The 24,913-nt window shown below is 37.7% G+C and overlaps 4 protein-coding genes across 4 annotated transcripts in view; 2 read left to right on the top strand and 2 right to left on the bottom strand.

Moving 5' to 3' along the window:
• The window catches only part of LOC140056743 (1,25-dihydroxyvitamin D(3) 24-hydroxylase, mitochondrial-like), a 50,724-nt gene extending 49,326 nt beyond the window's left edge, over positions 1–1,398 (bottom strand). Inside the window, exon 1 of the mRNA XM_072102219.1 lies at positions 1,031–1,398. The gene's annotated coding sequence lies outside the window, so the exon portion shown is untranslated. The remainder of the gene's footprint in view (positions 1–1,030) is intronic.
• A 55-nt stretch (positions 1,399–1,453) lies between these two features.
• On the top strand, positions 1,454–14,778 carry LOC140056590 (acid phosphatase type 7-like). Its single transcript, XM_072102014.1, has 9 exons — positions 1,454–1,564; positions 2,128–2,289; positions 2,654–2,919; positions 3,161–3,409; positions 3,640–3,715; positions 9,310–9,427; positions 9,876–10,067; positions 13,260–13,465; positions 13,826–14,778. The coding sequence occupies exons 1-9, from the start codon at positions 1,516–1,518 to the stop codon at positions 13,993–13,995; spliced, it is 1,488 nt and encodes a 495-aa protein (XP_071958115.1). The 5' UTR covers positions 1,454–1,515; the 3' UTR covers positions 13,996–14,778.
• A 214-nt stretch (positions 14,779–14,992) lies between these two features.
• LOC140056271 (26S proteasome regulatory subunit 4) lies at positions 14,993–24,855 on the top strand. The gene is made up of 10 exons (XM_072101586.1): positions 14,993–15,047; positions 21,826–21,894; positions 22,033–22,126; positions 22,290–22,414; positions 22,702–22,887; positions 23,149–23,463; positions 23,609–23,709; positions 23,901–24,052; positions 24,201–24,355; positions 24,608–24,855. The coding sequence occupies exons 1-10, from the start codon at positions 15,045–15,047 to the stop codon at positions 24,740–24,742; spliced, it is 1,335 nt and encodes a 444-aa protein (XP_071957687.1). The 5' UTR covers positions 14,993–15,044; the 3' UTR covers positions 24,743–24,855.
• LOC140057015 (uncharacterized) lies at positions 18,934–21,111 on the bottom strand. Its single transcript, XM_072102548.1, has one exon. The coding sequence runs from the start codon at positions 21,109–21,111 to the stop codon at positions 18,934–18,936; it is 2,178 nt and encodes a 725-aa protein (XP_071958649.1).
• Positions 24,856–24,913: the final 58 nt, after the last annotated feature.

The following is a 24,913-nucleotide window of genomic DNA, read 5'->3' as shown; positions in this document are numbered from 1 at the left end:
TGGACTTGATAAGATAATTCGAACAACAATGTAGGCCTACATGTCCTAAAATGCAAGACGATTCATTTTTTGTTTAAATGTTAAGCGATTCTTTGCATTTGTAGGACTTTTATATTTTAGATGCTAACCCATGCTGAAGGAGGAGTAGTATTATAGTAAAAAATATATCATACTTATAAAATACACCAAAGTACCAGAATATTTATAAAGCAATAATTCAAGAAAAAAAAGAAATACTGTAACTAAAGATTTCTTAACTCTGATCGTTTCTCCCAAGCAGCTCTTGAGTAGGCTAACGTTTTAGGCCTACAAAAATCATCAAAAATAGTTGGAGATTCTCATTAATCACAAGAGAATCTCCTTTAAAATGTAGGCCTACAATTTACTCGACGTTTGCTAATTAATGTAGGCCCCATATATCATAGGGCCTACATGCATAATAAAAAATACATGATCCATGTTACTGGCTCAGGGAATAATTTCACCAGTGTAGCATAGCAAAAAGCTATACAAAACAACCTTCTTGCTACACATTTCTACAATTGTGTAGCAAAAAATACGATAGAAAACTATGATTCTTGACTAAAAAATCAGTTTGATTCGCAATATTGCTAAACAAAATTTTAAAATGAAATTTTTCCCTGTGGCTGTATCATTAAATTGCAAACGGTAAATTCTTCCATTCGGCGGATACTATATCAATGCTTTACAATTTAATAAAATAAATTTCTTTTCTTTTAGCTTAGGCCTAATTTAGTTAGTAATACTACTAGGCCTAGGCCTAGTACGTAGTAGTACTAGTAGTAGTAGGCCCCTAACTAGACTAGGCCCTAGCCTTGGCCTAGTACTATTAGTATTCAGTATTCTATTTTTAATTAATTATAGTAGGCCTAAAAGGGCTAGGCTATACGATAATTGTATTAATTTACTCCTTATTGATTAGCTAGGTGATCTACTATTATTTAATCAAGTTTAGGCCTACATAAAAAAGGATCCAGAATTTGATAAAAGCAAGTGTCACGGTACTCACATCGTTTTAAATACTAATTAGGTCTAACTTCCGGATTGTGGTCACATCACATGGATGGGGCACCGGGGAGACAGGCGTTCCTCCCAGATTGATTGTGGTTTTTGCCTTCTCTTTGACTTTTGCGTCCTGATGATGGCCTTGACTTTGTTGTCCTCTTGTTAAAAGCTGCCTTGTCTAAAACTTGCTAGTTAGGCCTACTCTAGGTAGATAAAGCCTTCTACCTAGGCCTAGTACCAGTTAGGTCAGGTCTAGCTATTGCTATGCCTAACACCACCTGTCCAGCAGGTCAAGATTTAGAGAGCCAGCGTGCGGACATTCAAATTTTAGCGCCATTGGCGCGCCGTGCCGGCCATGGCCACTCATCATCCAGACACGTTTTACGACGGCTGGATAAACACACTACTAATCAAAACACAAGTTTGTTGTTTTTTCAGGATTTTCATGATCGCGAAATGACACGAAGCATATTTTGAACCTTTTGTACAATGAACAATGACAAAAACTACTCCAGATTTCCGAAATCAGATGCTATTGGTATAAAATATATATATTTGTCTATTGAAGAATTCAAGTATCTTAGACCTAGCTAAGCTAGGCCATACAACGACCAGCTTATTAGGTTGTTAGTTAGGCCAATTGTATTGGTTGGTAGCCTCGCCTATAGGCTACATGTTACGCGCAGCAGCTAGTCAACTAAATTAGGCCTAGCTGGGCTACACCACGACTACCAGGAAGTTTAATCATCCCCTATATAACACTTCCTCTTGTTGTGTAATACCCCCTGCCCGTATCATACAATAATAGGCTAACAACTCAAATAAGTCAAGTAGTACTTTAGTTTAGTAAGGTTATTAAATTTTATTACATTGATCCATCGTTTCATGAATTATTAAAAAACAATATTTAATTATGCAAATTGATATGATAAATACTTAATAAATAATTCATCATCAACAAAGTCTCATATTGTTTTATTATTGTCTGTGATTATTATTCATTGATTTATACAGTGTTGTCATTTCCATTTCATTATAATAATATAAATTTAGTATACGTTTGATTTATTTCAATTTAGTCAATTTATATTTTATTCTTAGTTGATGGTTATGAAGTGTTAGTTAAAATGTATATTGCAATCTGTATACTGCTTTTGCATGTGACTGTCGTACGAAATGACAAACTACAAGATAGAGAAGAGACGATGCCAACAATTGACAGTGACACCCTCAAATGGATTCATGCCATTTATGGTGGACTTGGTAAGCACTGATGATTGTTGATTAATTTATTTTAAACATTGTTAATATTGGTTTGTGATAAACTCAAACTAAAGTTAATAGGAAAATGCAGTCTCATTTATGGTGGACTTGGTAAGCACTGATGATTGTTGATTAATTTATTTTAAACATTGTTAATATTGGTTTGTGATAAACTCAAACTAAAGTTAATAGGAAAATGCAGTCTCATTCAGGAATCTCTGTATGATTTCCATTTACTTTGATACCAAAAAAAAAACGCTTTCAATTTGCAGTAATGATTCTATTATCGAATAATTCTATTACCAAAAAATTGTTTTATAAGATATTTGTTTACAATACTTCATTTCTTTGTTTTTTATTTTAGGGCCAGTTTTGAACAGTCCCCTAAATAGAAGACCACGTCGATCAGAGAAGATGATCATAAAACCTGTACCAGAACAGATTCACATTTCTTATGGAGACAACCCTACAGAAATGGTAGTTGTCTGGAGTACTCCGTCCCCTGGAGTGCCGTCTGTCTTGTACGGCCTGGTTAATGATAACAAAACTGAGCAGGCCACTGGGACAAGTAAACATTTTACCTTTGGAAATCCTGACGGCCTTCAATATTTACATCGGGTGAAGTTAAAGGTGAGATTGGGAGAGAATTACAAAATGTTGAAAACAATGAAAAAATATCTCAACATGCTACAACTGTACCATCAGTTTTTATGAGGACAGTCTTTTTATTGTTCTTTCATGTGAAAGAGATGGTGTTAATATCATTATCTGGGGTGGATTACTATTTCTGTTTGAACCCTTCTTGGATCCACCCAAATTATCATTACAAATACTTACTGCATTTAAATTTATTGTAATCTTTTTTTGGTAGAACCTTACACCAGGTAGCAAGTACACCTTCAAGGTCCAAACAGATGATGAAGATAGCCAGCCCTTTGAGTTCACAGCTATGAGGGATGGATACAACTGGTCTCCAAATCTCCTCATTTATGGTGACATGGGTGTCAAAGGTGGTGCTCCGACCCTGTTGCCACTCAACCGGGAGGCGTCGTCAGGACTGATGGATGCCATCATTCATATCGGGGATTTTGCATATGATCTTCATGATGAGGGCGGTAAGGTGAGTGTTATCCTAAACAAGCAGGCTTTATAATATTATAAATTTATATCGGGCACATATCTACTAAAAGTGCTCAAGGTATTTTTAACATACAAGTTCTCTTGGTCGAACTGAATGTTAGGAAAGAGAGAGAATAATTTTTTTCAATTTGTGTATATTTTCCAAGTATATTTTGTAGTCTAACTTATCAAACAGTCAACTACAAACAAAGTTTGTTTTTCTTATTTCAGGTTGGCGATGATTTTATGAATAGAATTCAAAGTTTGGCTACAAAGCTTCCCTACATGCCAGTTGTTGGTAACCATGGTGAGAATAAATTAATATTTAAGTATTTTTTTGATATTTTTTTTGCTAATATTTCATCTATAAATCTAATGCTAGCAACATAGTACTTATACCGACCCCTGTGTTATGTTTTTAATGCACCTGCATTCACACTAAATTGAGAGAAAGTTAACCAATATTTTCCCGAGTTTCCAGAAATAAAAAAGTTAAAACTAAAACTTAGTACTACTGTAGCTTGCTCATCAAAAGCATTACTTTAGGAAATCCTTGTTATATTTTGAAATCCTTGTTATCTTTTGAAATCCTTCTTATCTTTTGAAATGCTTATGTCTGTGTTTTATTAGAATTATGAACGTTTCAAAACTGTTATTTGGATGAATTTAATAATATTTAAATCCTAGACCGGACATGTAATCAGTTAATCAGTGGTTCCAACATCTCCTGTATAGGGATGATTATTGATTATGTATTAATCCCTTCCAATAATAAGGATCTCATCTAATCTGAAGGATTAACGGTGTATTACTCTAAGATGTCCATGTTAGACAAAATGTAGGAATTTAGATACTGTATATAAAATTTAATTTTGTTTATTGCAATATGGTAAAGTATGGTAAAGTATCTGAAATTTTAGTTATGCTTTTAACATTCTGCATGCACACTTTATATACAACATTAATGTCTTCTACTGTACATTACTACATAATGTATCAAATTAAAATATTTATTTTTATGTATTTACGGAAGAAACTGTCTAAATGCTTAGTTCAACTGGTGGTGGTGTATGGAAATATTCCACTACAGTCAGTGTATTATCTACAGTGTATATCTTAGTTCAACTGGTGGTGGTGTATGGAAATACTCCACTACAGTGTATTATCTACAGTGTATATCTTAGTTCAACTGGTGGTGGTGTATGGAAATACTCCACTACAGTGTATTATCTACAGTGTATATCTTAGTTCAACTGGTGGTGGTGTATGGAAATATTCCACTACAGTGTATTATCTAAAAATACTGATTTCTGTTAAGAAACTCTACACAGAAGTGCTTAGTTGGAGTTTATTAGTTAATACTTTATTTCAACAGGAAATGTTGATACCCATCTTAATGAGTAGAAAAGCATCAAAGGCTGACCCAAGTGTAGGATCAGAAACATTATATGCTAGCCACAGCCTGCAAGATATCTAGGACAGTTCAAAATATTATAACTAGGGTGATATTTATCCCTAGGTACAATAATTATCCCCAGGCTACAATATTTATCCCCAGGGTACAACAATTATCCCCAGGATACAACAATTATCCCCAGGGTCCTGATTGTTGTCATTACCATCAGTTATATGTACAATGTGTAATATTTAGGTACAATTTTCTACATGAGTTTTGAAAATGCACATAAATTATATGAAATAATGTTACAGAAAGGGCATATACTGTTTAGATGAACAAGTATCCGACGATAAGATTACAGTTTAAGGTTATCTTAATATTAAAATAGTTAAACACTAAAAAATAAATGTATTTAATCATCAGCTGTTAGTTTTATATCCAGATTTGTGAAGGGAAATGTATTGATAGCTTGTCATCAGGGTCGAAGTGTTATCTTTGGTGATTTTTGAAGGGTGCTTTGTCAAATATTTGATCTTCATCCAAATTGTTGAAGGCCGATCATTGACTCGATGCATTACCCTTTTGTATCTAGATTTATTGGGACACAGGAGGGCAATACACTAATGCCTCTTCCGCAAGGGGGTCAATATTTGATTGTGTAATCCAGGTCGCTTTAGTTGAACCCTTTTGCTAGGGCCATGTGACGTCCACTGTTATCACGTTAATCTGTTTTTGAGAATAAATATTACCAAAAAAGGAAAAAACTTTTTTATCCTTTTATGTTTATAAAAGCTTTTAAAGTATATGTCCCACACTCTAAGTCTATATGTCCCACACTCTAAGTCTATATGTCCCACACTCTAAGTCTATATGTCCCACACTCTAAGTCTATATGTCCCACACTCTAAGTCTATATGTCCCACACTCTAAGTCTATATGTCCCACACTCTAAGTCTATATTTCCCACACTCTAAATCTATATGTCCCACACTCTAAGTCTATATGTCCCACACTCTAAGTCTATATGTCCCACACTCTAAGTATAATATACTAATGTCCAACACTCTAAGTCTATATATCACACAATCTAAGTCAAATGTTTACATATCCATTGTTATACTGAATTTGCAAAATAAAGTTTATAATATATTTTTTAATTTAATGGTCTTGGCTTTAACCAAAACTATAAAGCTATACTTGTGTGCAAAAACAAATATTATATTGCAAATGCAAGCATTTTGTATGGATTAAGATGCACTTTGCTTAGTGTAGTATGAATCATTCAACAACATTAGTTACGCGAGGTCAATGGGTCACATCCTTTTTATATAAATGTGAGAATCCTAAAGTGGTTACGCCTTTTATATAGTGTACATGTCACAAACAATTACATTCACTAATTTTTAGGAGCAATGGCCCTTAGTAAAGGACACTAAGTAAGGTTCTCCATAGAGCAATGCTCCTTTACTTAAATGATAGGAACACTAATTAAGGGACCTATACTGCTTCTCCATAGAGCAATGCTCCTTTACTTAAATGATAGGAACACTAATTAAGGGACCAATACTGCTTCTCCATAGAGCAATGCCCCTTTATTAGTAAAGGATGGGGACACTAAGTAAGGGACATGCACTGGTTCGTCATTGAGCAATGCCCCTTTCCTTAGTTAAGGAAGTATCATTATGCCTATCTATAGTTTAAACTTTATCATTATATTCCAAAAATTAAAAAAAAATTTATTTTATGTATTATTACTGTATTAAACCAGGGAAGAGTTAAATTACATGGAAAACTCACGAGCCGTTGAGGCGTGTTAATGCAATTAAATCGCTATTGTTCTCTATTGTTTTATGAATAAACTAACTTCCCCTTTGGTCCCATACGCGCGGCACCGCCAATTACTGAATATGCTGCCACCAACGTGTAGATTGGCATTAGACTTGTTACCAGTCGTTTTTTTTCAGAAATCCTTTTTGGTTTTTTAAAATAAAATAAGTGGTTTAACACTTAACGACTGATTTGAGACTATTTTGCACACGTTACACAAGCGTTTCCATTTTTTAAAATGTGTATTTTCACAAAGAAACACGCTTTTTAGGTGGATTTTCGGTAAGTATGCAATGGCCTTTTACGAAATGTATCGTCTTTTATATCAGCATTTAGAGACATATACCTAAAATTGCCTAATGTCTAGCTCAGATATGTGAAACCAATAACATCTATATATATTGTGGTCCCGTTTTTATTTGCGACCAATTCCGACCAAATACCAAAAATAAAAGATTTCTGAACCACCTTTACTCAGTTTCGGCGGCGAGATGCTGGTAAGCTCCGCCCACATGCTATTCCAGATAGACGCTGTTGCTAGGCCTATCGGCCACCTATTGCTATTCTGTCAGGCAACCTGTTTTAGTTTTTCAATTGTTAAATAAGTCAAAAATACCAGGCTAACATAAAATGAAAGTTCTAGACCTAGGCCCCTAATTAAAACAAACTTCTAGTAGAGTAGGTTTACCTAGCTAGCTAGGGCTAGGCTAGCTAAAATAAGCTAGGCCTTCCTCTCTTCATCCAAGTGCAATTCATCGCAATGGTACCCAAGATGCTGCCTACAGAAGGTATTGGTTTCTGAATTTTGTTATTTGAATACTGTATATAATAATGTTTCCTTTTTTTCATCCACAGTTTCTTCATTTGTTGACATGGCCAAGATATTCCTTTCACAGAAGAAGCCTGATGGTACAAGACGGATTGTGTACTTTTTCCGTGAGAAAAACAACCAGGATGCTCTAGAATAGAAAACTATTTCAGTATAGAAAGGAGTTGCCTTGGGAGATGGGAAAATCTGACAGTCATAACTTATTAGTTATTTTAAATTGATACTTGTTTTGTAAATCTGTTGATTCAGCCATTTGAAGCAGATAAAGAATGTCACGGAACAAAATATATTTCAGTACTTACGAAGAATCTCTTTTTTTACTCTGGTATTGATAAACATTATGACATCATGTAACAATTTCAATAAAAAATTGTTTTGTAAATAAAGTATATTCTAAATTGTATGTTGGTTTGACTAAAAACAAAACACATAATTTGATGAATACATACTTTGAAATATACCTTTATTGACATGATTATACAGTACTGATTTTTATACAAAATAAATTTACAACTCCAACCTTAAACTTTTTTTGTCTTTTGCTTTTATTTTATTATTTGTTAAGTTACACCAGTGTGTGATAATAATACTCTGTTTGATATTGGAATTACACATTCCCTTTAGCGACAAAAACCTCTCCATTTCTAAATCTAAGTTTCTAAAAAACAAATTAATACACATCATCTTTTATGTGAAAAGCACCCCCTCCCCCTTGAACGTCACTTCAACCAGTCATTGGTGTAGTCTATAGGAAAGAATTAGTTTCTTCTATACTTTTGATCTCCCAGCACAATACAGTTCACATAAAATCATAATCTGTCCACTCATTATCGAACACATCAATTATCTCTAAAAGCTCCATGGCCTCACCAACATCCATTTCACTTGTATTTATTGTTATTATACTATAGTATTCACACAATGATCCTAAAAAAATAAGAAATATGTTTTATTAATTTGGATCTCTTAATTTTTATTATGTAAAACTGATAATAATACAATGCAGAATTATTTTCAGGCAGGGAAGAACTCTGGGCCTGGCCCTAGACCTAGGTAGGCTACCGGTACATGCAACTGGCGCGCACAGGAGATACTTTTAATGGCCGAGTAGCCTACAAATACACTCTTATTGTTAAAACAGGATCAGGCTAACTTAGTTTGGTAAGCATATCAATTCGAAATAGGCCTAGGTAGCTAGCCAGAAGAGAAGATTGTAGGCCGCGCGCCTAGCCTAGTAGTAGTTGAGTAGGGCCTATTTTAGGCTAAATAAAGTAACTAGGCTAGCCTACTAGGGCCAGCCTAGCTAGGAGTGCCAATTACATTCTTACTAGCTAGGGCCTAGGCCTACTAGCCCTAGATTGAAGTAGGACCTGGTGTAGCAAGTAGGCCTAGCCTATTACATATACTTGAAATGTGCGTACGGAAATTTTCTAAAAACGGAAAATACAAATTGGACGACTACGTCGCGATATATATCGAAAAAGTTTAATGCGTCAGGTTACCAAGGGGGGCGGTTCGACGAAGACGTCATCAGTAGTGTGTTGTTGCATGCGGTCACCGACCGGAAAACAATCGCTTCTGGGCATGCGCAAAGCAATTACTTCGTCTTGAGCGAACATCCGTTGATTATGTAATCGAATCGGCGGTGCCGCGCGTTGTAACGTTTGATGTAAGGTCCGTGAGTTTTCCATGTAATTTAACTCTTCCCTGATTAAACTAGTATGATTATTCACTTTGAAATCTATGTTATTGTGTTGATAGATCCGTATTGTCACTAAAACAAATATAGTACCAGTATGTTGGCATTTTAATCTGTTTACTTTTGATTTTTTATATTTTGTTTCAGAAATTGCAAACGAATTTAGTCATTACCGTTACCGATTTTCAACTCCTAATACTGATTGGCCAATTCCTATTGATAAGATGTGGTACAGTTTTAACATGGGAAATGTTCATTTTATCATGTGAGTACCCACAAGTGAAGATGCAGGTACTGTAGACACAATAAACAGTTTGTCTATTTCTACGTTGTACTGACTAATTTATATTCAGGTATGATGCGCCACACTATCTAGTGATAAGCAGTTAGGGTAATTACAATTACTACATTTCTATAGCACCCTTTTCATGAATAATCATGCTCAAAGGCGCTTTACATAGCACATTATTACCTCGGTCATTTTTTTTATCAAACGCGTATGGAAACATACTCCCATAATGTAGCTAGTAATCAGCGCAAAGTTGTTTCTTGATCTAACTGGGTATGGTAGGAATATTCTTGAGAATAATTTACAGTGAATGTTGTTGCCAAAATGCCACAGTAAGTTCTCTAATTTAAAAAAATGATAAATATGTTGGTATAGCGTCTTGTCGTTCCATTGTACCAAGTATTCCTAATACTTCATTTTTCAGCTATTCAACAGAAGTATTTTTTACTTACGGTCCAGACTATACACAATATCAGTGGTTACAAGCTGACCTAATTAAAGCTAATAAGAACAGAGACAAACAACCGTGGGTCATTGCGTTGGGTCATCGTCCAATGTACTGCTCAAACTCAGACGGGGACGACTGCACACATACGTTCTCCAGAGTTCGCCAAAGGTATGTATAAATAAATAAAGTTTTTATTTGTTTTATATATTTAAGCAAATTGCCAAGGATAAGTCTTATTACAAGTATTTGGGAGTGCAGTTGTAATTTGTCATTAGAAAAATTTCTGACACCCAGGACCCTTGGATTAGTAGCCAAACATCATAACCACAACTCCACTCTTAAGTTCAATTTAATATATCGAAAAATGCCTTAAAGCGCTAAACAATCAACAGAACCATAGTAAAAAAATATTAATGAAGTGCAAATTAAAAAAAGAGGTAGGATAGCTTTCGTTTGTGTGCCTTCCTGATTGAGTATGATGATGTATGGCACGGCAAATATAATGTGAAGGATTCTATTAATGTTAAAACTGTTCACATCATCAACAGCAGGCAAAACTTATTGATGATTTTTACATGAAATAAGAATGATGAGGATTTGATGTTGTATGTGTACATTGACATTAATGTTTATTATTAGAATTAGATTATGGAATACATAAATAATGTAATAACTGAATGATTTCCCAAGATGAAGACTAAGCACATTACAATGTTGTTAGTCTTAAAATTGGTTATCTTTCATCTTAAATCACATAATCTGAGATTTAAATTTAGCTTTAAATTGGAAATAGTCATTTATCAATTCCCAATTCTCACTGATTAATTCTATTTACATTCATTATTAAGTAGAATTGTCATTTTGTTGAATTTATTTTTTGGCGTGGGTGTGTAAGAGATTTGAGATTTGTCCTGAACAGTTACTTTCCCACGATTTCCTGATTTAAAACATTTCATAGTTTTTTTACGGTGAATGCATTTAGTAAAGATAAATTTAAAAGAACATTTTATCTAAGGAGTTTGGTTGAATGCATTCCCATTATCTGATGTAAGTTATACCAAGGCAATCCACCTTCCAGTCTACCATCTATTTTTAAATCTCTTCCATAAAAAGACTTCAATATAGATGTGTGTTTTGATCATTGATAGTTTGGTAGATTTACAGAGTATTAAATGTTACTACCAGTTAAGTAATTGGCTTAAAAATGTTGATTTTAGTCCCATTAGAATGAATGTAAATATCACTATCTTTCTGTATTACACCTATCTACAATCTGTTGCTTTTGTAAAGAGTTCATTGGCTTGATTGAGGTAATTCAATTCTAGGTTGATAGACGTCTTTGACTTTAATTTGTGTCGAATCTTATCTTGAACTGAAAGTTCCATCTTGAATATGATGTCAGTATCACTAAAACCTTGTCCGCATTGAAAATTTTAATAAATTGTTACTGTAATTTAGCCAAGCCTCTAAGACTAAGAGGACTAATTTGCAGTTCTAAAGCCTTGTCTACACTATCAAACTTTATGTGACAAAAAAATGTGATGTGCTCATATATGGACATGATGATGTCATATCACTACCATATTTGGGCACATCACACTTTTTTGTGAAACGAGTTTGATAGTGTACACAGAGCTTAATGCATCTTTAGCAGAACTTATACTGTATTTTTAGCTTCTTTTAAATTGTCAGCTGTCAGTGTGGACAAGAGAGAACCAACTTGCCTGACTGTACAAGTCTGCAAGTGTGATGTTTGTTTTAAATTGTCTGTCAATTATTTCCTTTCTAATTTTTACGTTCGCACGCAACAACAATCACACAGCCCCGTTTGTCGCCAGTAGTGAAATGATAAGATTCGTGGCAATGTTATTTTATTTTTAATTTTGCTTTATAATACTTGTATTAATTAGCTGTGAATTAAACCAAATGCCCAGAAAGATTATTACAAAATCTTGTGTTGACGTGCAACCCTAAAAGAAAATTAAAATTATTAGAAAATATTTAGATTCTTAAAGACCTTTAAGATTGATAGGAAATGTCCTACCGTGATAAAAGTGGATAGAGACCTACTAAGTACCACCATGGCATGATGTACCACATAAGGTCTACAACCATTGTAATTGATTCATTGCCAAAATAAAGTTTTTGACTGATAGTTTGCATTTAAGCCAAATTGTAAAATGGCGTGATTTTCTGATCCAATTTATATTTTAAATCAAGGCTGATTTTATTCAATACAATATCAAAGCCAAACCACATGGTAAAAGAAATGAATACACAGACATTTTGGAACAATATTCATTGATTGATGGCCATTTTAATTTGAAATAAAAATTAAATTTATTTTGTAGTTCAAATAAAATTTACTACAGAAAAAGTTCCTACAGATCATTCTCAAACGCAATAGTTTCTAAAGCCAACTGACCCATAGGGATTTCACTGACCCATAGGGATTTCACTGACCCATAGGGATTTCACTGACCATTCACTGACCTTGATCTTTAAAACCAAAATATAAATATAGCTCTCATATCAACCATTATATGATATTACAAATAAAAGCAATAGATTTATAAGATGTCTAGGCATTGAACATGGAATAGCCTTCAAAATATTAAGTCTTTACTTAAATTCATCCTTGGATTTGATAATCTACTTTCAAAGGGTATTGAACTTGCGATCTAAAATTAAGAAATTTCTTCTTTTTTGTTCAACTTGTCTGTGTGATTTTTACATGTTTAGCGTGTCACTGGTGTTTCCTGAACTTTCATCACTTTCTTAGTGCTTCCCCCATTAACTGCTAACCGCACTCAGTATTACTCATCATGTCAGACCTTCAATCGACTATTAGACTGCTGTTTTTTATAAAAAACAGTTTGGGGGTGCAAACAACCTTCTTTTAATTGTTACTTTTCAATTGAAATTTAAATATACACTTTGTTTTGTGTTCCTGTACACTTGCTAATTTATTGTTAAATAAGTAAGTAATTATTTTTTTTTTCACATAATTATCATATCCATTATAAAGAAGAAAAATACATGAAAAACAAGGACAGAGAGAGTAGCAATATCAAATTTGTTTTGTGTATGTGGACACACATGTACTTAATCTTACAAAAGTATAGTCTATCTCTTGATCTTTGATAGCGATGAATTGTTTACAATTATGAGGGCAGTATAATTATATTTGTTGTGTAGAGAGGTAGTAGATGATACGTTCAGTTACTATATGAATGGTGTTAACATTACAGAGGGCAGCAAACAGGCTGTTTGCTCAAAGTAAAGTCACAGTGGTGATAACATTGCTAATTTCTACTAATCTTTTATTAAACAATTTACAAACATCTTGTTTTTTTTTAGTTTGGAAGAGCTTTTTCATACGCAAGGTGTGGATGTGATCTTCCAGGGCCATGAGCACTCGTATGAGCGTCTTTATCCTATATTCAACAATGAAGTGTATTCTAAGGATTACACAGATCCACAAGCTCCTGTACACATCATCACAGGTGCAGCTGGCTGTAATGAATTCAATAAAATCTGTATTAATCCAATGTTAGGACCAATTAGTAAGTATTTCATGAACTTTATAATTCTTAAGAGTTTTATATTTGATAAGCTAATGTAATCCTTCTCTTTTTAATTGTCCCATGAGGGATGAATAAATATATATGTACTGATTTTGATTATTTAATGAAACAAAAAACATTTCATCCATGGATGGAGCATAGAGATATATTATCTCAATTGGAGAGAGGAAGGGGGCAGGGAGAGGGACAAACGGAATGACAGATGGATTGAAGTCTTATTTTTTCCAACTGACCACACCAAAAGGTTTTGACTCCCTCAATTCATAGATGTTTCTAGCTACAGTACTACCTACATCACTGTCACATTAACAGTATTCTTATTACATTATTATCTCATAGAGAGTTGGTCAGCGTTCCGTGCCTGGTTGCCTGGTTTGTACAGCTATGGCAAGCTAATGATAGCCAATGCCACACATCTACAATGGCAACAAATTCTGTCAGTTAACGGTCAAGTTATGGATGATATTTGGATTGTCCAGCGTCATCATGGTCCGTTCAAGATGCGTTGATAAACTTTAGCAATATATATTATTATCGGGTATTTCTAATATTTTTATAAAAATGAAAATTATCTTAAAATTTACCAAAAAATGTGCTGGAAAATTAAGGTTATCAAATAATTAAAAGTATGTACTTTTTTCTTATATGTTTTGGTTGGTTGCAAATATAGCAGCATTTTAAAAACAGTTGGTTTGACATTAATTGTCTATGCAAGTTGGGTGCTTGGGGGTGCTTATGTGTTATTGCACTTGACCTTTGACTCCTTGTGTCTTCAACAAAAATCATTTTTCTGGGTAAATTTCTCAGAGTATTTAATGTTGTGTTGTAAGTTTAAATGGCAAAATAAATTATATGATGTAGAAGATAAATGCCAGTATTAATTAGTAAGTATAATTAAGGGAAGTTGGCTTTATTCAGTCCACAAAAACGGGGTGATACAGCACCCATGACAAGCATACCTTGTTTCACTTTGTAAACTGTAAGAGAGTTTTTAATTTGAATAACTAAAAATTAAAAAATAAATTTAGATTAAATAATATATTCCTTTTAACTATAAATAATAATGATATAGTAAAATGATAAAAGTTTAATTTTAATTCTATATCTAGATGGTAGTTTGTAATCTTTAAATTAAATATTGTTCATGTTTGAGTAATGTTCTAATGTGACGTTTTAAAATGTATTAACACATTAGAAAAAATATGCAAAACATAATTAATATATAATATTTTTGTATTATATGTTAAAAATAAAATATATTTAACGGTTTTTCATCTCTTGTTTTCTATTTTAAGAATTTTTTTGTTCATGGCTCTTACAATTATCTATTATTGAATAAACTAAACAAAGATGATATTTGAGCAATACTATCTTCTATTCATACTTCAAATGTCTAAATACCGTACAATGTTTTCGTTTTATTGTATTCAAAGGGGAGAATTAATTTATTTTTTTAGAGTATCACCGTATTTTAAGGTTGGCATAAAATATAGTCGCGCCCTCTGTTGGTAGTCAAAACCAACGAACAAACAAACAGCACACACAAGAACTGTAAAAGATGGTGAGTATACACAGTTCAATTTCTTTAAAAATGCATATTTTTAGGTGTTTTCAAACAATTTCCTCAATGGTGGCTGAACAAATATAGAAGCAAGAAGTAATAGATTCAACTTGTTTGGTCGAAATTTTGTTGTGGAAATAATAAATCTATCTTAAGTGTGATAGCTAACGCCGTGACAAAGCGAAAACCTCATTGTCGATTGAACTTTTTTATATTTCGAGAGGGCTCTCTATTGTGTAGTAAGCCCAGTCTCCATCCTAATTTAAGGGACTGCGCCTATCTCCTAGGCCTAGGCCTAGCCCTATTATTTAGTAATAATACAATAAAATTCAAAGCAGATATTATTTATTGGTTGTAGAATTATAAACCATGGAACTTGAATAAGTTATAGGCCTATATATATAATTAAATTATTTCTATTTTATTCAAGTATTTAATATTTAATAATAATTTATTGTTAAATAGTTATTAGGCCTAGCCTACACGTAGGTAGGCTACCTAGGCTAGGCCTATTATTAATAATTTATTTAAAATTATTGATATAGGCCTAGGCCTATACAGTATAAATAAGCCTAGGCCTATATAATATTAAAATATGGTGCATCATTGTTTGTTATTCCCGTTATAAGAGTGACCAGATCTACTTACCTATCTGGGAACTCCTTCCCGCTTGGGGCAAATCCAATGTAATATGTTAATCCAATAGATATACTCGATATAATACTGCCAATAGCCGTATCCTTCTTAACCACGGCAAACTCCGTGGCTAACTGCCCCGATTTCTGGTCTGCCCCAACCGTTGGCGCATGTCGGCGCCCAGACGTCTACGTCACTTGTACTGGATCCGGGCGCCCGCAGACGGTTGGTAGGTTCAGGCCATTCATTTATTGCCCACCCCCTGGGGTCGATACTACACTCCCCCCGGTTTTGAAAAGGAGGTAGTCGACCGGGGGTAACCCGGCTAGCGTTGCTACCCGGCCCATGAGACTGGGCTCACAGGATTCGCTAGCTTCTTGTGACATAATAAACATGGCACCCGGCCGTGCGCCTGGTGCAAGTATAACTAAAAACAATCGGTGCACTTGTTAAGGTGTATCGGTCAATATTGAGCGCACGAGCTGCGAAATATTGACACATACCCTCCCTATGAAACGGAACCCGTTCTCCCCGATACGTAACCAATCCCGATTCAGCCACAGGTGTTTGTCGCCGGACTGGAGTTAAATAATTCCCCGTCTGGCGGTTTCCCCGGTTCCAGCCATCCCCTGATAGCCACTAAATCGGGATCTTAGCTTGAAATTGCTCAAGCCACGGGAGTATCCCCAACCACACCGTTCTGAGCCAAATTGCTGGCACAGAACGAAGACCCCCGTACGACCTCGATCGTAGTCCCACCTGGGTCCACCAACCCCTCCTCATTAGGGTCCCCGGTCCTATTTGCCGGATTTGTGAAATCGGGACTACGTCATCCACGTCCTCCCGGAAACGGACCCACCGGCTATGTGCCCTGACGCAATAAGAGCATCCCCCGCAAGGCAAATCCCCGGGATCAACCCCCTGCTCAAAGTGGTCAACCGGTCTGGCCTGACGGGATAACGCATCTGCATTCCCATGTACCCCCTTACGATGTTCCAGGACAAGATTATAGAGGCTGAGTTCCTCTATCCACCTAGCTAATTGCCCTTGGGGGTTTTTAAACGACAGTAACCAGACCAGGCTGCTATGGTCTGTTCTAACCCGGAAAGGTCTACCCAAGAGATAGTGGCGAAAATGACGCGTCAAATACACCACCGCCAATAATTCTTTGCGGGTCGTACAGTAATTGCGCTGCTCCGCCGTAAGACGGGTGCTAGCATACGCAATTACCTTCTCCTTTTCCCCTTGTACTTGTAGTAGTTCTCCCCCCAACGCCAGGTCTGACGCATCCACATCTAAAATGAATTCGTCCCTGGTATTAGGAAGAGTGGGAACAGGGGGTGTAATGAGAGCCAACTTTAAACCAGCAAAAGCAGCTTGCTGTTCGAGCCCCCATGCAAATGGCACCCCTTTACCCAGTAATTCGTACAACGGGCCAGCCTTATCGGCGAAATGGTCAATGAATTCCCGGTGGTAATTAGCCAGTCCCAGGAACTGTTGCAACTCCTGTACCGAGGTAGGTGCGGGCCAATCCTGGACTACAGTAACATCTGTAGCCGAAATCGATAAGGCATCCCCACCAACCACCCGGCCTAGGAATTCCACCTCCCGTTGGAAAAAGATACATTTTTTCGGCTTGAGCTTAAGGCTGCTTGCACGGAAACGTTCTAAAACATGTCGGACATTGCCCAAATGGTCATCAAAATTCCGTCCCATGACTACAATGTCGTCCAAAAAGGCAAGAACGGTGTCCCAAGCTAGCCCCCTCAGTACTAAACCCATAGCCCGTGAAAACGTGGCTGGGCAATTTGATAGCCCGAACGGCATTTTAACAAATTCAAATAGCCCGTACTTGGTAATGAATGCCGTTTTTCTCCTGTCCTCTTCCCCCATACTAATTTGCCAGTACCCCCATATGGCATCCAATTTGGTAAACCACGTGTTGCCCGACAAAGCGTCGAGACAATCCCGTACCAAGGGTAGAGGATAAGCGTCCTTAATTGTAACATTATTTAGAGCCCGGTAGTCGATACAGAACCGCACTGAGCCGTCCCGTTTGCGTACCAACACCGGTGGAGAGGCCCACTCGGACACTGAAGGCTGAACCACCCCTGCTTGTAACATTTTATTTATCTCCTTTTCCTCCTCCTCGGCGAAGTGCATGGGAGTTGGTCGGAGTCGTTGTCGAATTGGCGGCGCATCCCCGTATCGATAGTATGCTCAATACCCTTCAGGGTCCCTATATCAAATTGATGAGCCGCAAAGACATCTTGAAACTCAATGAGCAGTTGTTTCGCCCTATCGAACTCGAAACCGGACAAGGTTTTCCTTACATCCGCTAACATCCCTTCCAGGTGTCGTGGTACCCCACCCTGTTCCGTGGAGGATTTCTCTGCACTGTCAACCCCTACGGTGGACACCGATGCCCCCTGAGAAGGCGCGTGATTACCCTCCCACTCAGTGGCATTCCCCACAACCTCTCCCTGTTTCAGTGTTACATATCTGTCCGTAAGATTCGCCACGCAAACTTTGGGAACAGTCCCACCCCGATGAATGGTAGATGGAATTAAAACTTTCCCCTGATTATCGGGTTCAATGAAATAATCGGGGAGATGCTCCCCTGTTACGTCCAACCGGCACAGTAGATATCCCGCCGAAAACGGAGGAAGCACCCTGCGCTTGCCGACCATCACCCGAGCAACCCTAGGGCTAACCTCCCCCGCCTCTTTGCGAAGCGAAAGGGTACTTGTTCCCACAGACAGTAATAATTTCCCACAATCGATTAGAGCTCGATTGGGTATCAAAATATCCCCTCCCAGCAACATATCGTCATTTATAGGCGCCACGTACATATATTCAGTGTACTCTTCGGAACCTAATGCGAAAGTGACTGGGCCTACCCGGTACCCCGGCATAGAAGTCCCCCTCCCTGCTAATTTAAAGGAAAGTTCTGCAATTTTTGGTGGGGCGGGATCCAGCTTGGCAAATACCCGGTCTGAGAGAATTGTGTAATCAGCAGCGGTATCTACTACAGCTACTGTGTGAACCCCATTGACAAACACTGTGGCATGCAATGCCTTCGCCGACTCTACCCTATTTACCACTATGCATGGTCCCCTTTCCTTTAGACTAACCATGTCCACGGACACCTCCAGAGGATCCCCACCCGGGTACCCATGTACCTCTCCCCGCTTAGCGCACGAGCCTTCAAAACGCTGGCAGTCGGTGGTCAGGCCCCGACCCCCGACCCCTACTCGTTTAAAGGATCTTCTTGTTCCCCTACCTGCCTGGCTTGACGCGCTAATTTCGGGCATTCCCTTTTGAAATGACCCACCTCATTACATTCAAAACAGCGGTCCCAGTTAGTAGTAGTGGATTGGGGAGGAGGTGACGGCCCCGAGCCCCCACCCAAACGATCCCCACCCTCTACTATTTCCAAGACCCTTTTTAACAACCCTTTAACCTGGGCCAAATCCGCCTCTATCGCCATAACCCTTTTACCTAACCCACCCGGCTGGGCCTCGGCCCCACCTCTAGGTGGTGGTCGGTAAAATCCCCTATTTTCCACCCCTGGCCTACGCTCAACTAACCGCACTACGGGATCCCCCTCCACCTCACTATCGTTATCCTCCTCCAGTTGGACGGGCATGGAGCAAAGCGGACGTGATTGTGTCGTCGGCCTAGTCGAGACCGATGGAGACCTTGCCTGGGGTGGTAGCGACGTCATTTCTTTTCCCCACTTAGTTTCATAAAGAGATTGGAGGCTGTTAAATTTATCATACTTTCTAAGCGCCTCGGACATAGTCGCGCAATTTTCAAAAAGTACCAATTTTCCCACCCCCGTGTTACGGCACCCGATACAGAACTTCATAGCTGAATGTCTCTGTATCCATTCATTGGAAAGCGGCTTGAATGCTTTCCTAGTTAGGGTTAATACCCGATCGGCCCATTCCCCTACTGACTCTGTTCCCTGTTGGGATGCAGTCTCTAATTTGGCCTGAAGGACCTCAGGAAGCTCATCCTCCGTAAACCGTTGGTCAAAGGCATGAATCATATCCCAAAAGGAAATGTCCCCATCCATTGTCACTAAATTGGTGTAGAGGTCCGCCGCAGCCCCCTCCACGCACCAACACAAAGCCTCCTTCATCTCCCAGGGCGAAAGATGATGCTCTTCCGAAAAGGCCCTAAATCTACGTTTAAAGAAAGCCCAGTTATCCTTCCCTCTATATACCAGGCTCCTCGGGACGTCCTTAGAACGGAAAGGTTCCCATCTTGGCCTACCGCCTGACCTACTACCCCTAATTCCAGCCCTTGGACCTCTATCCCTTCGGTCCTGGTATAATACTGGCCCCTCTTCGTATCTACCCCAGGGTTGTGGAACGACCCATGAATAGTCCCAGTCCTGACGACCTGGCCCCTCCCGTTGACGACCAGATGGCCATCCATACGGAGACTCGGACCCCTGGTATCCATCCCACCTCCCGAATCGGTCCGAAGTCCAATCCGCTTCCTGGCGAGTAGGCATGTGCGAGGGTACTGGTCTCTCAACCCGTGGACGATATTCAGGACGGTCCCAAGTACCATCCCCATGGAACCCGTTCCCTGATCTATCTCCCCCCCATGAGTTACCCTCCCTCATATTTGGCCATTGTCGGCCTGTACCAACCTCGTCCCTTTGAGAATCACTCCGTGGAGCCGGATATCCCCCTTTCGACACCGGAGTCCCATATCCTTTATTCCCGCTAAACTCCTTCCCCCCTCTACATGCGGATACCTCCCCAGCCTTGTACTGGAGAGTCGCTGCGTACTCTTCTGCGGAACCCACGTGAGCCTCCTCCCCACTAGAGTAACCCCCTTCCTGGTTCTCTGGAGAAAGAGAGAATTCCCTAAAGGACATAAACTTAAGCTTTTGCTCAGTTTTTCGGGAACGAGTATCGCCATCCCCGGGACTCACCTCCTGCTTTAGAGCACTTTTAATTGTATAGGCGCCCTTACTAACCCCAGCAGACCCAGACGATGCCGACCCCTGCCGCCGGACCATCGAAGATATATCACCTAATCCAAGGTGAGCCCTATCAAAAACTACTCCCTTTTCCCCAGAGCCTCCCCTATCAGCCCCACCCTCAGATCCTAAATGCTGGGCTGCGGAATGAACACCAAAATCATTCCGATCATCTACCAATGAAGACACAGAACCCAACATTCGACTAAAGTCCTCGGGTGACAACCTAGGGTTAGGTGCAAAATCAAATTCTGGCTTCTTACTCAGACCCTTAATAGAACTTAAATCTATTACAGACGAAATATTACCCAATCTGGTCCTAAGGGACAGAATCTCGTCCGCCCGAACCACTCCTATCCCCGGAATATCGCATAATTGTTCGAGTGTACAAAAATTCACCCGAATGCGATTACCGTCTATAGGCATGATAATCCAGATACTACTATTAACCACAATACCAAAACTGGAAGGTTTGAAACCCGCCGCTGGAGATCGATTCGTGATTTCCAAAAGCGGAATAAATATTAATTAACAATCAATTAATTAATAAAAATCCTAATGGACACACCAATGTCTGTATCCAATTAATTAATACTTACCGCAACACACCGTACCGTAATAACGCGGCAAATGCTTTTCCTACCAACCTTGGAAACTACCGTAATTTGCATAATATGCGGAACAAGTGTGTCTTCTATCGCACACACAAATTCCTCAGGAAAACAAGCAAAAATACAGGAATAATTATCCCTTTTTGCTCGCAGCGCCAATATTGTATTCACCCCGTCTATAAGAGTGACCAGATCTACTTACCTATCTGGGAACTCCTTCCCGCTTGGGGCAAATCCAATGTAATATGTTAATCCAATAGATATACTCGATATAATACTGCCAATAGCCGTATCCTTCTTAACCACGGCAAACTCCGTGGCTAACTGCCCCGATTTCTGGTCTGCCCCAACCGTTGGCGCATGTCGGCGCCCAGACGTCTACGTCACTTGTACTGGATCCGGGCGCCCGCAGACGGTTGGTAGGTTCAGGCCATTCATTTATTGCCCACCCCCTGGGGTCGATACTACACCGTATTAATTATAAATTTTATATAAAGTATTGTATTGATTTTATTTTTTAATATTTCAGGGCCAGAATCAATCTGGTCTTCCAAACAGCGGCGGACAAGGACAAGGTGGGGACAAAAAGGATGACAAGGTACAGTAGATAAAAACAGGTCAAAGGTTGGACCTACGATGGAGTCTCCAATGCAATATTAAAATGATTAATTATGTAATAAACTATATTTAATCGTATCCATTTTTAAAGTAATTTTTAATTTGTAATTGCCTATAGGATAAAAAGAAGAAGTATGAACCACCAGTTCCCACGCGAGTTGGAAAAAAGAGAAAAGTGAAAGGGCCTGATGCAGCAAATAAATTGCCACAAGGTAACATATCATTAGGGAATATTTTTTGCAATTATTTATTTGTATGAATAATGATGATTTAAATTAAAGTTACTACAGTATTTAATAATACAGTTAACTGGTAACTGCTAGATTCATTATACCATATTATTGAAAATAATAACTGCATTTCTTCTCCCCTAAGTAACTCCACATACAAGATGTAGACTACGACTTCTCAAGATGGAAAGAATTAAAGATTACCTTCTCATGGAAGAGGAGTTTATCCGTAATCAAGAACGACTCAAACCACAAGAAGAGAAGGATGAGGTATGTTCCTACTATTAACCTAGATGCAGTGGCGTAACGGCTATGAGTGCTCACTGCCTAAACCCAGGGGTCCCCATAAGCTTTGGGCCTGGAGGAACAATAATGCAGTACGGGACACTGGTATGTAACACCTGCAAAAAGTAGAGGTGGTCCAAGATTAAATCAATATTCCAATGCCAGTTGCTTTGGCAGTAATAGTTATGTCTTTGTTTAATTTTTAGCATTTTGAATATATGCCAATTTATTTTGAATATATGGTGGTTAAAAATGAAAACTTTTCATTGCAGGAAGAAAGGTCAAAGGTTGATGACCTGAGAGGGACTCCAATGTCTGTAGGTAATTTGGAAGAAATCATCGATGACAACCATGCTATTGTTTCCACTTCTGTTGGATCTGAGCATTATGTCAGTATCTTGTCATTTGTTGATAAAGATTCACTTGAACCAGGATGCACTGTTCTCCTTAATCACAAGGTATCTATACATATTTTCATAGTTGTACTGTGTGTGTATTTGCTATAGATGTTATTGGATGCAATTCAGTATTGTACTGCCATATTCTCTTCGGGAATTTGTTTTAATTGACATGAAATGCCTCTTTCACTGTTGAAAATGTCGTAGGAAATTTCTACTTTGTACTTTTTGTCAATGTCTGGAAAGTGTGTGTAAACAATGGAGTTTTGTTGTGTTACCTGACAATCTCCAGCCTAATTGTAATACTTATTCCATACTTAGGTACATGCTGTTGTTGGTGTGCTTAGTGACGATACAGACCCAATGGTTTCTGTTATGAAACTGGAAAAAGCACCTCAAGAATCGTACGCTGATGTCGGAGGATTAGATTCACAAATTACAGAAATAAAAGAGTCTGTTGAATTACCGTTAACACATCCAGAGTATTATGAGGAGATGGGTATCAAACCTCCTAAAGGTGTCATATTGTTTGGAGCACCAGGAACCGGTAAAACACTATTGGCTAAAGCTGTGGCCAATCAAACGTCAGCAACGTTTCTCAGAGTTGTTGGATCTGAACTTATACAAAAATATTTAGTAAGTACTTTAATCCAGTATAAATACAATACAATATATTTGGTTGTTTCAATCGTGGTACTAGCAACATTTCATCTTCATGGTACATCATGCAACTTTGCAGCTATTATTACTCTACTATAATTTGCACTGTTTTGTTTCAAAGGGAGATGGTCCAAAACTTGTCCGTGAATTATTTAGAGTTGCAGAAGAACATGCGCCATCCATTGTTTTTATAGATGAGATCGATGCTATCGGAACAAAAAGGTTAGTTGAGATTTGGTATCATTCTTTTTAAATTTAATGTGCCATGGGAGGAATAATATTTGATGAATTGGAACACAAAACCAACCTCTTTGTTATAGCATACCTTAGTTTGAAGAAATATAGTCTTAAGCTCTGTAGACAGCTTTATAAATAGTTAAATCTTGTAATTTTGAATTTATTATTTGTTGTAGATATGAATCAAATTCAGGGGGAGAACGTGAAATTCAGCGAACTATGCTAGAACTTCTTAACCAACTAGATGGATTTGACTCTAAAGGTGATGTCAAGGTGATTATGGCAACCAATAGGATTGAGACTCTAGATCCAGCTCTTATTAGACCAGGTAATAATACTTTTGTTATGGACATTCATGCAGTGTTTTACGCACTGTACATTGATATGGTGTGCTTGGTTATTTTATAAACCTTTACCAATGACCATAATGCAATTATTATTTAATTAACATTTGTTTATTTTTATCCTTATTACAGGGCGAATTGACAGGAAAATAGAATTTCCATTGCCAGATGAGAAAACAAAAAGACGAATATTTAACATCCACACAAGCAGAATGACACTCTCAGACGATGTGAACTTAGATGAATATATCATGGCAAAAGACGACTTATCTGGTGCAGACATTAAGGTAACTACTGTAACAATTTCGTGTTTTATTGACGTATGTTGCATAAATAAAGAATTTGACTTTGAAACGCTTCAAGATCAAAACCATACCAGCATGGTTAGAAAATGAAGAATTAAGTATAACTGTATTCTGTCATAAGGCGGCGGCGGCTAAAGATTAAGACAATTAAACAATACAGGCTGGTAGAATTTATAAAAATGGTCACTAATAAAGTTTATTAGAGTATTAACATCATATTTTCTTGTTTTGTAGGCAATTTGTACAGAAGCAGGGTTAATGGCATTGAGAGAAAGAAGAATGCGTGTTAACAATGAAGATTTTAAAAAGTCTAAAGAAAATGTGTTATACAGAAAGACTGAAGGAACACCAGAGGGGCTGTATTTGTAGTTAATGTTGTTTAATATAATGTTCACATATGAAACTTCTTTCTAGCATTGCTCTTATTCAAGAGTAAACCCCGTTACTGTTACAGTCCAAATAAATCTCTTCATTTAAGTTCATGCTTGTTGTAAATCTGTACTTATTTATTGCAACTGTCTCTATTACAGTCCCAATAAA

The sequence above is a fragment of the Antedon mediterranea genome, chromosome 8, assembly GCF_964355755.1.
Source record: "Antedon mediterranea chromosome 8, ecAntMedi1.1, whole genome shotgun sequence".
NCBI classification, from domain to species: domain Eukaryota; kingdom Metazoa; phylum Echinodermata; class Crinoidea; order Comatulida; family Antedonidae; genus Antedon; species Antedon mediterranea.
Note: the sequence above shows the minus strand (reverse complement) of the source record. Positions and strands in the feature narration are given on the sequence as shown.